Here is a 16,674-nt window from a genome sequence, read left to right as displayed (position 1 = left end):
ACCTTTTTTAAAATTTGTCAATAAAAAAACGAAAAAATACTATTGTTTCATGATTCGTCTCAATAGCTGAGTTTCACATGGCGATTTATTATAATATACAATTCACAATTGGAAACAATCGGCTTTCAAAACTAAATAATTTTGAATCGACTGGAATCCGGCTTCTTCCCCTCTAGATGGGCCTTCTTCTCCGCCTCGCGCTTGGCGGCGGCCTCCTCCCGCTGCTGCCGGATCAGTGCCAGCCTGGCCAAATCCGCCTTAGCTTCAGCGGTCTTGCCCTGGGCATGTAGCTTCTCGTACCGATGACGTGCCTTCTGCTTCTCGATCTGCTCGCGTTCGCGACGCGACAGTTCCGGCTTAGATGCTCCTCCCAAGTCCCCTGCATTTTTGCCCGACAGCTTATGCACAGTCTTCCTGTTCACCCGGTTGGGATTCTCGATCTGAATCAAGGAGGTCACCCCCTTTTTAGCATTTCGCATTTCCGACCCAGAGTCATCCGACTTATCCTCGGAATCTGACTCAGAAGTAGGTACCTTTCCTGGGTCAGTTAGGTCCTGCCCGGAGCTAGAGGTTCCTGCTCCGGGCTCCTTGTCGCTGCTACTGGATTTTACTTCTTCGCAGTCCAGCTGCAGTTGCTCCGGCGAAGTAAAGTGGCGGCTACTTCCCTTATGGTTGACGTACTTTCCACGTGGCATCTTTTCTTAAGTTGTCTTTTTTCGTTTCTTTCTTTTAAAACAAAATGAAAATCACTGCAAAATCGCAATTTCTTAAAAATGTTTTTTGGTTCAATGTGTTTGAGTTACTCACGCTTTAAAGATCTGCCAACGGTTTTGGTCGTTTTAGAAATATATAATATAAATATTATTAATTCTTCCAAAATTTCCTTAAAAATTTGATGTGAAAAAATTTGTGTTGCTTACAAAGACTGTTACAAAGACCTGATGCAAAAGCCTTATGCCAAATTTCTGACATTTCGCCTTGACAAATTTTTACTTTTTCAAAAGGTTACTTTGATTAAAAAAGTATTTAATAAAGGTAAAGGACCTTATAGAAAAATGAGTAAAATCCATATATCTGAAGGTAACTGGTATGCCAAATCAAATTATATATTTTCAAGAAGTCTTTTTTCATCGCATCCTTTTCTGGCATTAAAATATTAAATCAGTTTTGTTTGCATAAGTATTGTTGATAATTCGATTATTGTTCCTTTTTAATATATGATGACCACTCATTTAAGTGTGCATATTAAAATTGTTTCCCATTTATTATGGGGATTAGTTGAAAAGCCTTTAAGTCCATTAGATATTCCATTAGATGCAGTGAAGTTTAAACTCCGATATTCCGGGAAGCGAAAACTTTGGCAGGAAAATACTCGTTTTCCATTCAATAGACGAATTAATCCTTCGTTAAACTTTTGTGGCTTTGGTTAATGAAGCTGTTTGGCCAGCCATGGTGATGGTGGTGATGGACTTCGGCAACAAAAAGCCAGTAACTGGTGACCGGTGATGGCTGGCAGTCAGACTTTGAGGGGGGCTAGTTGGGAACAATATCAGTCGTACCACAATACGTTTGTGCTTGGTCCTGCGATGGCAGCTGTATCAATATTGCTACAGTTCATTTTGTTTGACCCCCACAAATAAAGGCATTTATACGGTTCCTGAGCGCCCAGACCATGAGAGCATCTCCATCCCGCCAAAGGGGCTTTGGCCACTCAGGCAGACGGTCCCGGGTCCTGGCCATGGCCTTTGGCCAGCCTGGATTCTGATTCGGATTGGCCATGTCGCATGCTCGATGAATGGCCATTGTCAGTCGACCACTCCATATCTCCATATGAAGGCTGACAAGTGGAATCAGAGTGAACCCGGGTTCACATGTCACGTTCGAAGTGAATTGTTCAATTGCCATTGTTGCAATGTTTTGCGTTTTTTCTAACTTTTTACATTATTTTTATCCTAAAGTTTATTAGATAGAAAAAAGATATTCAATTGAATGATAAAGCTTTTAATGTAGACGGTCATACAGGTAAAAAAAATTGCATCAACTTGGCTTTTAAAATTTAAACTTCCACCTCCAGGCTAGCTCTTTAAATATTCATTCTATCGGTATAAAGTTCAAATTATTGTTTACCTTCTTAAGAACCCATGTAAATGCCAAGCAATTTAATTTTCCAAAACTGAAGCCATTAAACATTTCTACTCCCAAAGTCATAAATAAATAATATTACACTTGTACACACATGCCGTTGGCATACAATGTTCGCCTTTGTGCGACATTGAAATGAACTACTGCCGTGTTGTCGCGTTTTCTTTAATGCCCCAAAGAAACTTGGGCCAACTGGCCCAGTTGCAGTTTTAGCCAAAGGCCAAAGGGTTCGAGTTTTTGCCGCCACGGCAACCTAGAAGATCTGAAAGATTTACGTTGGCTTTTTGGGGGACACTTTGTTGCACATCAAGTGCAACATGTTGCACTTTAGATTTATGTTTACTCCAGCAAAAAGTATAAATTTATGAATTTAAATCGTGATCTGGATAAAGAAATTTTTCCTTAAATTTTTAATGGTTAGGAGGAGGGGGCTTTTGCTCTATTTACGAGGATTCCTCTTATTTCCAACCGACTGCAACTAATTGCAAACCGCGTACATCAAAACACAGCTAGTGGCTGAAAAATATGTGACGGCGCAGTGACAAAATTATGAAAACTAGATACCAACGAGAGGGTGACTTTTCTCAGGAAAAATTTAGATGCAACTGCAATTGCATTCAACTGAGTTTCACATACTTTTTATACCCTTTCAATGGGTAGTTTTATAAATTTATTAAAGTTGGGACGAGATATTTATGATTTTTGAGTTTTATTTCGATGTGAGTCTCAGTTATGTTTCCGGTTTAAATCATTGCGATTTTTGTATAAAATGAAAGTGTAAAAATATTCGAATTATCTTGAAGACTTCCATGCATTTTCCCTTTTAGATTCCGGGGTAATCCTGCGCCCTTCTTCGCATTCCGTACTTCACGGTTCAATGCACCGTGATGACGTGAGTAGGAGTTATTAAGTCACAATGGGTGACGACTCAGTCGTGTTTTGCGGAGAAGGAGGTTCATTTGACGGTGCCAGCCAGCGGATGCGGATCTACCTGGCCGACAGGCGGAGCGCCAAGGATGCGACAGGAAATTCATCAATGTCTTCACCGACTGTCGCCTGCATTCAACTTGCCGAGTGCCGCAACATTTTCAGGCAAAGCCATGAAATTGCCAATGATATGCTGGAAAATGAATGCGAAGAGAAAGTGTGTGTAAGAGGGCGGCGGCTACGGAAAAGGGCCTCGAAAGGATGCAGCTTTTGCAGATGCAGAGGGCTGGGTAGGCGAAAAGGGATCCTGTTATTTACGGGCCAGAGAGACCGAAAGAAATCCACAGAAACGGAAGCCGGCCGACTGACTTTTTCCCGCCAAGGGGAAATTATGAATTTAGGTAGGTGTGGTTGCTGTTTTTCCATCTTTTTGGTTGAGTCCTACTCCTCTAGTCCTTCTGGATACTTTATACCAAGTCAGGGATATTTGAATGGGTTCTGTAAAGTGTACAAGTTGATCTCTTGTCAAATAAGTGAAGCGCACTGGACAGTCACGCCTGTCGGGCGAACCTTTTTTGACCAAAAGCCCAGCTGACCAAACAATACCCATACATACACTAATTTGCATATTCAAATTTCGCTTACCCGGCTAAAAACTGGCGAGATAAGGACCACATAGGAAAACATTATTATTTTTACCATATACATTGTTACGTTATATTTGATCTTTGTGTTGCCTTTTTGCTCTCGATTGCAAATTGCATACATTTTTGCGTTTACAATTATTGTGTTCCGTCAAATTAGCTTAATTATTACAAATACCGAACACATTCCCGCTCTGATGTCCGTATCCATGAAATATTGCACCGATAATGTGGCCACAATCGGATATGACACTTGTCCTGTTAGCTGGGCTGGGTTTGGCGCATAAATCACATGGCGTATGCGTAATTTTCCGTATATTGTATATGTAGTTTGGAAATACTCTTTTCTGCCCCCATGTGCATATAAATATATGTATGTACTATATGCAAATGTAATGAATAATCATAAATCTATGCAGTTTTGATTTGGCGAATTCGTAATCGGATTTGTGTGTGGATTTGCCGCAATATAATATACAGAGATATATGCATATTCAGTGGCTTTCGGTCGATTGGCATCGATTGTGGTTTGGCTTTTTACCACCTTCACCGCCTGCCCCCCCATTATGTATATATATATAATTCATTTGTTCAGACGCTTCAGTTGCCGCCGTAGTCCTCGATGAAAGTGTCGATGATATAGCGCTTCACCTCGTTGATGGATGTGCGCTTGGTGCTGCACTGTAGCCTCTCCTGGTGCTCTGGCAGGACGAGAAGTTGCTGCAGCTCTCCCTGTCGAAAGAAAAATCGAAAGTTAATGCGCACAAAGTACATAATAATCGGCCAGTAATTGTTTAATTTGTAATGTTTCCGGCCAACGGGGCGTATGCGCTATCTGCCTCATACAGAGAACAGACCCTCCGCAATGTTTGCATTTATGAATTTCCATTCGTTTACACTTGATTTCAGGCAGTTGTGGGTTTTGGTTAAACGCTCAAAATCAGTGTGTCAATTGAATCCATTATTGATTAATTATAAGCCGTATTTTGCAAATGAAATGCACTCGAATGATTATTTTACAATTTACTGGGATTACACAGGCCGACAATTTCCAACTTTTTTTTTCCTCCACGCATAATTTTACCTGCTCCATAATCTTTAGGCTCCCCTGAACCAAAGTCCAGAACAAACATAGGTTCTATCACCCACCGTTTCCGCGGTACACCTAAGAGAAGAAATTGATCAGATTTTACCATATATTGAATTATGTAGGCCGTGAAATGGCTACGACCATTATTGTTTCCAGTACATATCATTTTTGAAATGTATGTGTACCAACTAAAATTAAAAAATGGTATCTAGCAGTTACCATATCTTTGGAATACTCATCCAAAGTTGAAATCTCAGATTTTCTACGTTAATTTTTGCTCTTCTATGATTTTTCCCCAAACATTTTTCTATGGAAGATTTTTATTTTCTTATTGAAATCAGTAGATCATACCATGTTTTAATTTTGGATTTAAGGAAAAACTCGGAATAATTTTATTGAATTTAATATAGGTGGTTCAACAATATTTTCTTAAATTAAATTGGAGTTTTTAATCTCATATTTTCAAAAAGTCATGGCTATCTAAAACTGTTTCTATATTCAAAACGTATCTATTGCAGGTTCAGCTTGTTTAGTAAAGCTTTACAGAAGTTGTAGATAGCCATGACTTTTTGAAAATATGAGATTAAAAACTCCAATTTAATTTAAGAAAATATTGTTGAACCACCTATATTAAATTCAATAAAATTATTCCGAGTTTTTCCTTAAATCCAAAATTAAAACATGGTATGATCTACTGATTTCAATAAGAAAATAAAAATCTTCCATAGAAAAATGTTTGGGGAGAAATCATAGAAGAGAAAAAATTAACGTAGAAAATCTGAGATTTCAACTTTGGATGAGTATTCCAAAGATATGGTAACTGCTAGATACCATTTTTTAATTTTAGTTGGTACACATACATTTCAAAAATGATATGTACTGGAAACAATGATGGTCGTAGCCATTTCACGGCCTACATAATTCAATATATGGTAAAATTTGATCAATTTCTTCTCTTAGGTGTACCGCGGAAACGGTGGGTGATAGAACCTATGTTTGTTCTGGACTTTGGTTCAGGGGAGCCTAAAGGTTATGGAGCAGGTAAAATTATGCGTGGAGATTTTTTGCTGTTGGCCTGTGTTATCAGCCTATTGAATTTGAATAAATTATTGGTATTATTTATTCTTGGATAAATAAAGAATTTGTGATGAATGTATTGTAAAGCGTAAAAATGACAAACTATGCTAGTTACGTTCATGATTGACATTCCATTATTGGAAAGGATGCATTTTTGAAGAAGAATATTCAATGAAAACCCGAAACAACATTCAGTTTGTGAAGTGGGTTCTCATATAAAGGAATTTGCCCCCCTCGGAAAATTGGATATGGTCAGCATACTCACATTAAAGCCGCGTCCAATTTCCACATCCGCGTCCACCGGCAACGTGTACAGTCGCTTGGAGACGACAAAGCTGTTTGTCCACGCGCAGTCGACGTAAATCGATATGAAATCGCCATTCTGTATACTGTTCGGTTGGATGAAAACAACAGCAAAACAATAATAGTAAAGTGAGCTATTCGCAAATAATTAAAATATACCCGGATACATATTCGAGTGTTTTGTGTGTTTGGTTTGGGAATGTGTGTGCGCTGAGTGGGTGTCTTGTTGTGGGTGTGCCCCCATACACACACACACAGTGACAGTGAGAAATGTGCCGACGGTCGATGACAAATGGCGCCCACTTGAACCGAGTGTCAATTTGGTTGTGTGTCGTTGCTGCCAACAAAAAAACCAGAAAGCAAAAAGCGAAAAGCGAAAAAAGGCCTTCGATATTCATGTTCAGGCTCTTCAAATTCAATGTGTGTATGGGTGTGTGTGTGTGTGTGTGTATTCCCACTATTTGCATGTGTGTCAAGTGTTTGGGAGTGTGTGTGCGTTTCATGGCACCAACATTTATGCTAATAAATTGAAAATGCAAATAAACGAAAGTGTCAACTGCTTTGGCCATTGGATCGAAGTGAGTGCCACTAGCAAGCAGAGACTGTGATTGGCAATCACCACCACATGGTAGGTAGCAGTCACAGCCCACACCATCACCCAATCACCCACCATCCTATCACCCACCTGATGGCCACTTGATGCCAGCGATAATCGTATAAATTGAATTTCACCGGCAACATTTCCGTCGTATTGTCACGTTCGAGATACAAACGCAGTCCGTCCTGGCAGGCCTCCAAGTACAGGTTGTGGGTGGCGTTCCTCATCGAGAAGATGGTCGCCGTATTTTTGGTATCATTCTGTAATGGAAATATAAAAATAACAATAACCAAAGTAATGAGCAAAGTACACACTTTGGCCCTCAGAGTGACCATCAGGGTGAAGTTGAGCAGGTTCCTCCAGCTCCGAATGTAGCCCATGTTGAAGGGTGTGGAGGGAGTGGGCACAGAGCCCGTGCCCAGCATGCCCGCTGTTGTGAGATCCAGATACGGATCGGAGTTGGAAGAGGCCAGGATGGGGTCAGAGGCCTGTGTGGGCAGTTCCTCCCCGGATGGTAGCTTTTTGTAGAATTTTAGCAAATCACTGATGTCATCTGGAATTGAAAAATAAGAAATAATTCAAATTGAATTCCTTAAAATGATTTTTTAACTCTTCAGGACTCACCGCTGCACTCGAAACTGTTGCAGTTGCGCTGCTCGATGTTGTATCCTTCGCAAAGGAGTGTGGAGAGGCCGACGCTCTTGGTAGGCTTGCGTTTCTTGTGCTGATTGCTGGCACGTGCCTTCCTGCTCCCCAGACCCATACCATTGTGGGTTCCGGTGGCTCCACCATTTTGGGTTTTGTGTGCTCTCGGCACGAATCTGACACTTTCCTCGCCAGTTTCTGCTGCAGTAGATGCAGCAGGTTCATTACCGTCGCTTGTTTCATCCTGGGAATGACCATGTGGCCCGGGTTCGGTATGTCCTCCGGTCGACATTGTCGTCGCAATTTGGTCGAATTTATGCAGTGCCTCATCGCTGGCAGCTCGCATTATGAGCAGGCCGTTTTCGAACTCGTCTTCGTCGAGTAGCTCATTATCTCCGTCACTGTCCTTGGACTTCTTGCCCAGTTCGTCTGTGGTGTCATCATCTCCCGCCTCGCCGCCGCCCTCTTCCACCGGCTCGTCCACCTCGTCATCATCCTCATCGTCCGCCAGGTTGATGTTCATGTTGATATCAACCAGAGGATTGTCCAGGAGACAGCGGCGGAAGCGTTGCTGAACGCCCTGGCCGCAGGTGACACTACACAGGGTGAAGTCGCTCCAATCATCCCAGCCTTTAATTGATTGCCGATTGTTTGCAGTGCATGAATGAAAAAACAAGGAGGTAAAACTTTAATATTTATTTCAATAAGACTCATTGTGTATTCACTTTTTAGATTGTTGTTTTAAGTCAGTACTCAGTTGAGGGACAAAAAAGGTCAACTTTGGAGAAGTTTTTTGCCTGACATATTCAATAATTATATTCTTTTGTACAAAAATTGCAGAAAGACGAGTTTAAAACAATTGCGAATATTAACATAGTTGTTTTTATGTCAGTGGCGATGATTGTTTTTTTATTAAGAAGAACAATCAAGTAATTAATTAATGGGCAAAAATGTGAAACATGTGAAAACAAACTGTTTCATTAATTATTTAAATTAAATTTATGGTGTTTTTTTATCGACATCTACATAATATTTTTCAGTATTTACAAAGTAGCAATTTCAAAAGCCCCAAAATGTAGGCAACGTAAAATTTACTCTTCTTTTAATCCTCGAATTATTAAATTAATTATTAAATACTTAATATTTTAACTATTTTTATACTATTTTTAATTTATTTAAGACCACTTTCACTCTTCTTTGTAGGCCAATATTGTGAATACCTACAAATATCTACAACTAAAATTAAGACTTTGTGCTAAATATGTTGGCCACCCAATTGTTAGATCCTAGGCTATAAGGACTCTTTGCAAGGACCACAGCAATTCATAGCAGATCCTTGGATGGCGCCTATCCGCTTGACATAAAAGTCAAGTGTTGCTTCCCTCGAGTGTTGCAGCTCTCGCCCTTCTGTTTCCTGCCCCCTGTTGTCTGCCTCCTGCGTCCTGATACGTATCCTGCAGAGTGACATCTGCTGCGTCATCGAAAAGCTTCCTTTTTATTTTATTTTGTTTTTTATTCTCCCATTCCCCTGTGAAAGCCTCACCTACTGGCCTCCGATTGCTATCAATCTTCATCAAAGATTAATCTCCCATCTGGCCTCATGAAGCCACCATGGCTATGGAGTGGCAAATAAGCCCGATGAATAGGGAATTTTAAGGATTCTCTGTATTTCACAGCTGAGTTACTAAAAATCACACTTGAACCGGATATACACGGCTTCGAATAACAGAGTCCACTGCAATTATGCTGTGGTGGTCCAGAGGCCAGAGTGCTCGCCTCTCGAGGGCCAATTAACGCTGATTGCCTCATCCGAACATGACTTCCCATGACCGTCAGCCTTTTCAGCTCAGCTCGGAAACTCTATCCCGCCGGGTTCATCCAATACTGGACAAACATCCGACCGGAGCGATTTGCTCAACAATGCAACAACTAACAAGCGCAATGCGATTAAGTAACGGAAGCAGCGGAAGTCAGCCCGGGGCTATCCCGGAGGAGGGGAGGCGGAAAAACGTAAATGGACATGGTGGGTACACTGGGAATTAATTTACAATATTTTTAATCATAAAAAACATTATATAAATTGTTTACTTCATTGGTAACTTCTATTTTCAGATCCTTAAAAAACCCATAATGAAAATTTGAAACTTAAAACTTTAAATCATGGCTAAGCTCAAGGCAGAGTCCTTTTCATACTTGTATATATTTTATATTTAAATTAATAAATTCTAAGTTTAGAATGTGTTGAAGTGTAGAGGGTACATGAAGTCGGTGCTTACCCAAATGCTTCCAGATATGATTCTCGAACTGCGGCGTCCACCGGTGGAGGCCGTTAATGCTGATATGCAGCAAGTCAGTGGCGCCACCCACGGGCGGTCGCTGCAACTGCCTGGCAGTCTGCAGGATGCTGCTGGAGGACGATGGCGCGGGCAACAGTTTGCCGAAGGCAATTAATTCCGAGGGCAGCATTTTCAGCATATTATTGTCGAAGCATCGCAGTGGCTGCAGAGTGGCGTTCAGTTGGCTGTGGGAAAAACGAGGACATCATAAAGGATCAGCTAAAGTGGCAAGTAACCTACCCCTCGTACTGAAATGCCGACTCAGCATTGCTCCAGGTGGCCCCGTTGGAGGTCCTGCCATTGCCACCGCTACTGCTACGACGACCCGCAGTGCTCCCGGATGATAGGCCGCCGGACTGGAAGGATATTGTATCCTCCAAGCCGGCCCCGCGGTGGGCCAGTTTCAGCAGAGAGGCTCCCTTGTAAATCGTTTCCGGCGTTAATGTTATTAAAATGGTATCCTGCGCCGGCTGCTCCTCCGTGAAGACCCGTGCGGCCAGGGCCTTGACAATTACCGGACTGGTGCGAATCAGTTCCGCCATGCCCTTGTGCGGACATCGTGCAGGATTCGCTTTGACAGGAGCTGGAGCAGCTACAGCCGTGGCCGCCAGTAGTTGTAGAATAACGAGATGCAGGAGCAGGAGCAGGACGAGCACATGCAACCGCGGATAGATGACATCAGCGCTCATTACGGGCGCCAGTGCACCTGGCCCAGGACGGGCCATCGGGAGTCCTTTATCTCTACGAGTGTCCTAGCGACACTCGCCGGTTGGCATGGCAGCAGCCTTTATCGCTGCCGTGGCTCGATTTATTTTTGGCAAAAGTCACGTTCCGGCTGTGATTCCTACAATCCAGGATCTAGACTCCTCTCCAGGACGAAGGCACTTACTCTGAGGGGAGAAGCAAAAATGTAGAGCATGATTGAGGTGGGAATGCCGAATGACAAAAGGACAAAAGCTCCACAGACCCACAGACGAGTCTCCACTTCTATTCAAATAAAGGAGCAGGGTTTCTGCATAATAATAGTGGCTCTTGCTGCTATCTGAGATGATTTATATTGCATTTTATATATATATTCTATATAAATAGATATATGCGTGCCCTGGGGCAAAAAAAAAACAGGTGCGTTTATCTACAAATGTTTGCATTTTATCGTAAAATGCAAAATTGTGAAAGTATTTCATTGAAATTTTATTTCTTTGCATTTCTTTTACTTTATCAATTGAAATCGTATTAATTTTGTATTGAGAAGTATCCTATTTCATTCAAGGTGTTTGCTTTGAGAAAACAAACATTTTACTCTTTTTAATACCAGTATTTATATTTTTAGTAAGCATTTGTCTTTAGTTAGACAGTATCATATTTAAATACAACTTAAGCCAAATAAAACAATTTAGTTTTAAAGGTAATCTAATAAAAAAATCTCTTGAAAATATCAGAGACAACACACAAAATATTTAATATAAATTTTGTTGATACAAAAATCAATTTTCGAATAAGAATAGAAGAATTCACAATGTAGATAGTTTAATAATAAAATATCCTTTTATTAACACTTTAATTGATTAACTCTTTCTGATGATAACCCCATTTAAGTCTTTAGGTTTCTATCTTTAATACATATCCTAGCTACAGTTAAGATGCAGTATTCATTTAAATTTATGGCCATTTTTAAATCTTCTGGAGACCACAGTCAGTTCAAAGAACAGGTCTCGGCCAGAATTAATCCAATCTAAAGCCGGGGCTGGATCCTAGCAGAAGCAAGGACAACAAAGTCTCTGCATTCGCTTTCATATCCTGGTGCAGGAAATAAATATCTGGATTAAATATTTCTGCAGCGAACTGGCACGATGGCTGGATGGCTGGATGGCCGGCAAACAATGGGCAACAGCTGAAGGGAAGGGAACTGAAAATCCACAACATAAACCGGCAATCACATAGAATTTTTACGCACATAAGCACTGCGACTGGTCGAAACAATAAAGTGGCAACAAAACGTTTCGGTAGATAAATATATGTTTTCAGTATAACTGGGCTATTCGGGGCGATGCCTGGTTGCAATATGGAACTTGCAACACAACAAAGTTGCGAATGTTCAGATCCGGTTCAGAACTGGGCTGCATATTTTGGCATCCGTTCCTGGGGCCCAAGGGCGAATGCAAATGCAAACGCAAAAACGGCGTTTTTGGACCAAATTGAGCCCTCAATTGTTTTATGGCCTGGCCCAGAAACGGCTACCAAGTCAGCCGTGAAACATTCAAGTCACTGCGGCCATTTCCATTTCCATTTGGACTCCACTTCCGCTGACCGGCAGGCCAGCAGGTCGTCCGTCACTCACTTTCAACTTTTAGCCAATCCTCCGGGGCGGCAATCAGTGTAATTGTTATTGTTTTTTTCGTTGTCTCCGCCTTTATTGCCATTAATCCATTTTGTTTTGCCAGGACTGGTAGGGCTAGCAGGACTGTTCGGTTGAAGTTTCTCGCAAATTGGCAAAGTTACTGCCTGTGACAATCTGTTAAAAGCTTTTGAATTCCAAATCGACTCCCGGAGTCCAAGGTGAAAGCGGCAGGGAACGTAAATCAGCCGGAAAGTCGTCCGGATAAGTCGAATGCATATTTCATAAGGCGGGGCGAACTTTGTCGCGATTCTGTCCTGGTTGCGGTTGACCAACATTGGGGAATACACCAGACCCATCAAGGAAAATTAGTATTGTTTTCTAGGTTTTATGGTTCTAGCAACTCTGGGGAAAGAGAGAAAAGGCACACACATCGATTTTGATTACGATTTCCCTTTGAAGGAGTCAAGGGAAAAAGGAAACATCAAAAAACATACATCCGCCCACTTGCTGTGACACTTGAAAATAGGCGGACATTATAATGAACAAATTGAAGGCCAGTTGAATGTCATGTTCCAGGAATCTGTGTGTATATCCTGAGAGTGTGGGATGCCATTAAGGGTGTGATGCTCGAGATGATTGAATATCAAAAGGCAGTTGGGGCACGCAAATCTCCGACATGTTCCAAGTAGTAGTCCCCGCCCGACAACAATGTGAGCAACAGAATGTGAGTTTAACAAGTGCGGAGTCCTCTCCGAGGACTCGTAAAACTGATAGGTCCTGCCAATTCTGTCCGCCAGCCACATCCACACCCACATCTACTTCCCTCCACACGCCCTTGGCCAGTTTTAAAGCTCAGCACGTTTGTGATGGAGGGGTGTCCTTTTTTTTCGGGTCCTTTATTTGGGTTTTTTGGCCTCGAAAGTGAACCGAATGCCTGGCAGACAGGCAAGAATATTTTGTGCTCAAATTATGCCCAGAATTCCCAGGACCTCTGTCCTCAAACGAAGCGGTCCTGAGGTCCCAAATCGTTCCACACGCATACGCAATTATCCTTGGGGACAACTGTCGCCTTTTATCTGTGCGAATGATTAAGCCCGGGATGTCTTCAAATTAATTTTATAGTGCTGTCATCCGAGTCAGAGTCTGAATCCGAATCCGCATCCTTATCCACTTCCGCTAACTGGGCGTATGCGTAATCTTTTCAACCGTTTGCTGGATCAGCTCCAATTGTGTTTGGGTTGATGTGCTTAAATAGTTTTATCTGACACGCGCTTTGCTTTATTGCCACCATTGTCTCGAAGGGATCAGGAGGTGAACTATCCCGGCGATACTTAATTCCGGCAGGTCGCAATATGCAAATCAGACCGGAGTCTTGTGGCTCGATGTGGTGAACTTTATCAATAAATGCGGCATTCCGCATCCCGGTATTTCTCTCAGCTCTGTGGCTGTAGCCGGCTAAAATGAAATTCCGGCTTTATTGATTTGCTCTCCACCTCTAGACCACTTTAGGCCCCTCTCAATTAACCAAATGGTTTAATCTCCCGCCACATTTAAATCATTATTAATTCGGGTAAATCAACTTAATTATAACTAAACAAACGTGGCCAGGGTATTGCGAAATATTTCAATTTTCGTTATTTGAATTATGCAAACTCATTTCAAACGAAAGCAAATTTATTGCCGGCTCTGCTCCTAAAACAAAAAGCCAGAATCCGGCTCCGGATTTGGCTTCACTGCGGCAGGAAGCCGCTCCTGCCCGCCGGAAAATTTATGCGCACAATTAATTTTAAAATCCGAATCTCAGTCAACACGACCCCGTTGCCATGTCCTGTATCCTACTGATACCGACCAGGGATGTTTATTGCATAAAAACGAGATAAAATACGAGTCTACCTGCAGTCGATTATCGAAGTCAAGTTTTGGGGGGGACCAATTAATTAAAATCCAAGCGGATTATTTACCCGGCGTATTTGCTAATTGGGCCAGTCGTGACAGGATCCTCTGGACCTGCTCAGAGGACGTCTCCTCCTCCTTGGCAAATACTCGAAATCCGGACTAGCGTCAGCAGTTAAACATTAACCCGCCTGACTTAAGTGGGCCTCTTGCCTTCCAGCTTAATGAGCATTTCAAATGCGAACTTTATGGTCGAGGTCGCCCCTTCATTTCCACTTACGCAGGATGTGATCCTGGGTACTATGGGCTTAGTTTCATTATTTGTTGAGTGAAATTCAGGAAAATTCAGGATCTAAAAGTTCTATATACTTTACGATAATTATTTTTTTAATATAAAGCTTTGGATATGGAGTTTTTGAAAAACAGGAAACTAAAATTCAAGGCAAGTTATTAAATTATTCTATAGAGCAAAATAGCCATGGAAAAATCCACAAAAATTACTCATTCCCCCATGGTGCCGTGGTGCAAATTGTAATTATAATGCCACTTAATGGCATGAGAGTGCCTCTGTTCTTGTTGTTTCCGCGGCTGTGGCAACGGAAGAGTGTCGATGAAGGGTTCACTGGGTTACTTCGGCATCAGCGGGCAATCGACTCCCAGGTCATCCATGAGAAGCAACCAAATGATGGGCGCTTACCCTGTACAGGCATGTCGATAGCAGGTCTTAATCATTGCATTATGCAAAGTCCTGGCACGAAGGCTAAGGGGAAGAGAAAAGGGGTTAAGGGAGATTGAAAAGATGGGGGAGGACGACCATTATCCATTATCTATGCTGGGATTATTTTTATTGCATCTCGGAAAGAATTTCGCTGGTAAAGAGATAACCGCAGACATTTTACGCTGACGAGGCAAAAAGTTGCCCCATTACAAAGGACTGCACATTAACCGATGGGTGTGTAAATGTTACCCTCTATCCTTGCCACTTCCTCATGTTTTTTTTGAATGTGTGTTTGTGTGTGTGGACCCACATTAACCCATTTGGCAGACGAAACACAAGAGGAGCCTTGGACAGACACTGTCAGATGCCAGTTGCCAACGGCCATTAACAATGCAATTTCGTAACAATATGAATAAATGTGGCTGTGGAATGGCTCAAAGCGAGCTCCATGCGATGAGGTTTCTCTGCAATTAAGCAGTCTGCCACACACATGTGGCAGATCCTTGTGGCAGGAGAAGCTCATATGAATCAATCTCTTCAAGTCAGCCACAATGCAGCTCAAAATATTTGGACTTATCCTTCAGATGAGAAGTTGAATGAAACATAACTCAGTTTTATTTGTTGTTTCCTAATTTGCGGTGCGGACTGAGCACAATTCAAATAATAGGGTATCCTTTTAATACATTATGCTCTAATTAATACTAATATTATGAGATTCCATGGCAATATAAATTTCTGTGTAACCTGCTTGTTATTACAAAGTTAAGTTATTGCTTTGGAAAAAGTTCTTGGATTTTAATACTATTTAGGGAACAGTAACTCGATGGAGGTTGTAGTTGGTAATATTTTCCATCTAAATTCTATTTAATCCGTAACGTAAGGATCAGTAAATTATGTATCATATTTAGGTTAACCAAATTTGATAACTTTTAATAATATTACCACTTTAATGATTTAAATTACCTGGAGTGTCAAGCTAGTTATAGAATATCCATTTTAAAACGTTTAGTTTAAATGTCAAAAAAGTTTTTTCTAACAACTTTCAGTCCTTTTTTTAGTTTAAATTGAAACTACGATAATGTAGTTTAATATCTTTCCAGACCAACTTTGTGTGCGGTTTATATGTTATTTGCTGAAATTTATGTGAATATCAAACACTGCATCCCATAGAAGTAATCACTTTCAGTGTTTATTGCATGAATCAAGCACTCATTAAATGGCCATATTAGATGCCACTTTCACGCGATTTGCCAAAGGCCACTACTTTGGACCGTAATCTGATTTGAATGCAAATTAAATTGCCATTGCAAATTAGTTTATTTTGTGGTTGCTTTGTAACAACTGTTGTTCGCAAACTTAATATCCAGTGCACTGTTTATGTTTTGTTTGTTTTGTTCATCCCAGCTTCTGGGTGAGTTAGTTTGTTTATTTAGTTTAGGCTAATTAAATTTCACAAATCCTCAAGCTCAAACTAATTACAGTTTTTACGACCTGAACCACAACAACCGCAAGTTCGAAGTTTCAAAACATGCGCGTTGATGATTTCGAAAGTATATTCCTCTAGGTTCCTTTGAATTTTCAAATTTTCCGTAGGACGACAGCGAAGTAACTGCTTCAAAACAGGACGAACATCAGCTTTTATAGTCGTTTCCTGTTTGGAAATACGCATGCGCGGATAATATTTCAGAAACATCTCACTTCCCAACTTTGGAAGCCCTAAAGGACAAAGCCGGCTGTTTTGCTGCTCATTTGCCGCCCCACCTCCTCTTCAGGACGTTTGTTTACATGAGGACAGCTGGGGTCGGGACTACAACAAAGTTTAAAGCCATCCAAGGCACTTGGCACTTGCCACTTGGCACGCGGCTGTCATCCCGGCGCTAAGGAGCTGCGAGTATATATTGTACATATAGGAGTCTAAATATATATATGGACGCACATCATGGTATTACATTGAAGTTTTAAT

At 41.4% G+C, this 16,674-nt stretch overlaps 2 protein-coding genes and 1 long non-coding RNA gene across 3 annotated transcripts; 1 reads left to right on the top strand and 2 right to left on the bottom strand.

Annotated features, from left to right (window-relative positions):
• Positions 1 to 37: 37 nt before the first annotated feature.
• LOC6501172 (28 kDa heat- and acid-stable phosphoprotein) lies at positions 38 to 968 on the bottom strand. Its single transcript, XM_001954652.4, has 2 exons — positions 808 to 968; positions 38 to 749 (listed from the first exon to the last, which is right to left on the bottom strand). The coding sequence occupies exon 2, from the start codon at positions 693 to 695 to the stop codon at positions 132 to 134; it is 564 nt and encodes a 187-aa protein (XP_001954688.1). The 5' UTR covers positions 696 to 749; positions 808 to 968; the 3' UTR covers positions 38 to 131.
• A 1,913-nt stretch (positions 969 to 2,881) lies between these two features.
• Positions 2,882 to 9,613, top strand: LOC123256992. The gene is made up of 3 exons (XR_006506877.1): positions 2,882 to 3,470; positions 8,630 to 9,449; positions 9,539 to 9,613. It is a non-coding gene; the product is annotated as an uncharacterized LOC123256992 (long non-coding RNA).
• On the bottom strand, positions 3,748 to 16,327 carry LOC6501171. The gene is made up of 8 exons (XM_001954651.3): positions 15,675 to 16,327; positions 10,003 to 10,652; positions 9,703 to 9,947; positions 7,406 to 8,056; positions 7,096 to 7,334; positions 6,869 to 7,041; positions 6,146 to 6,269; positions 3,748 to 4,445 (listed from the first exon to the last, which is right to left on the bottom strand). Exons 2-8 carry the CDS (start codon positions 10,485 to 10,487, stop codon positions 4,314 to 4,316), a joined length of 2,049 nt encoding a protein of 682 aa, XP_001954687.2. The 5' UTR covers positions 10,488 to 10,652; positions 15,675 to 16,327; the 3' UTR covers positions 3,748 to 4,313.
• Positions 16,328 to 16,674: the final 347 nt, after the last annotated feature.

Source organism: Drosophila ananassae, chromosome 2L (genome assembly GCF_017639315.1).
Source record: "Drosophila ananassae strain 14024-0371.13 chromosome 2L, ASM1763931v2, whole genome shotgun sequence".
NCBI lineage: Eukaryota > Metazoa > Arthropoda > Insecta > Diptera > Drosophilidae > Drosophila > Drosophila ananassae.
Note: the sequence above shows the minus strand (reverse complement) of the source record. Positions and strands in the feature narration are given on the sequence as shown.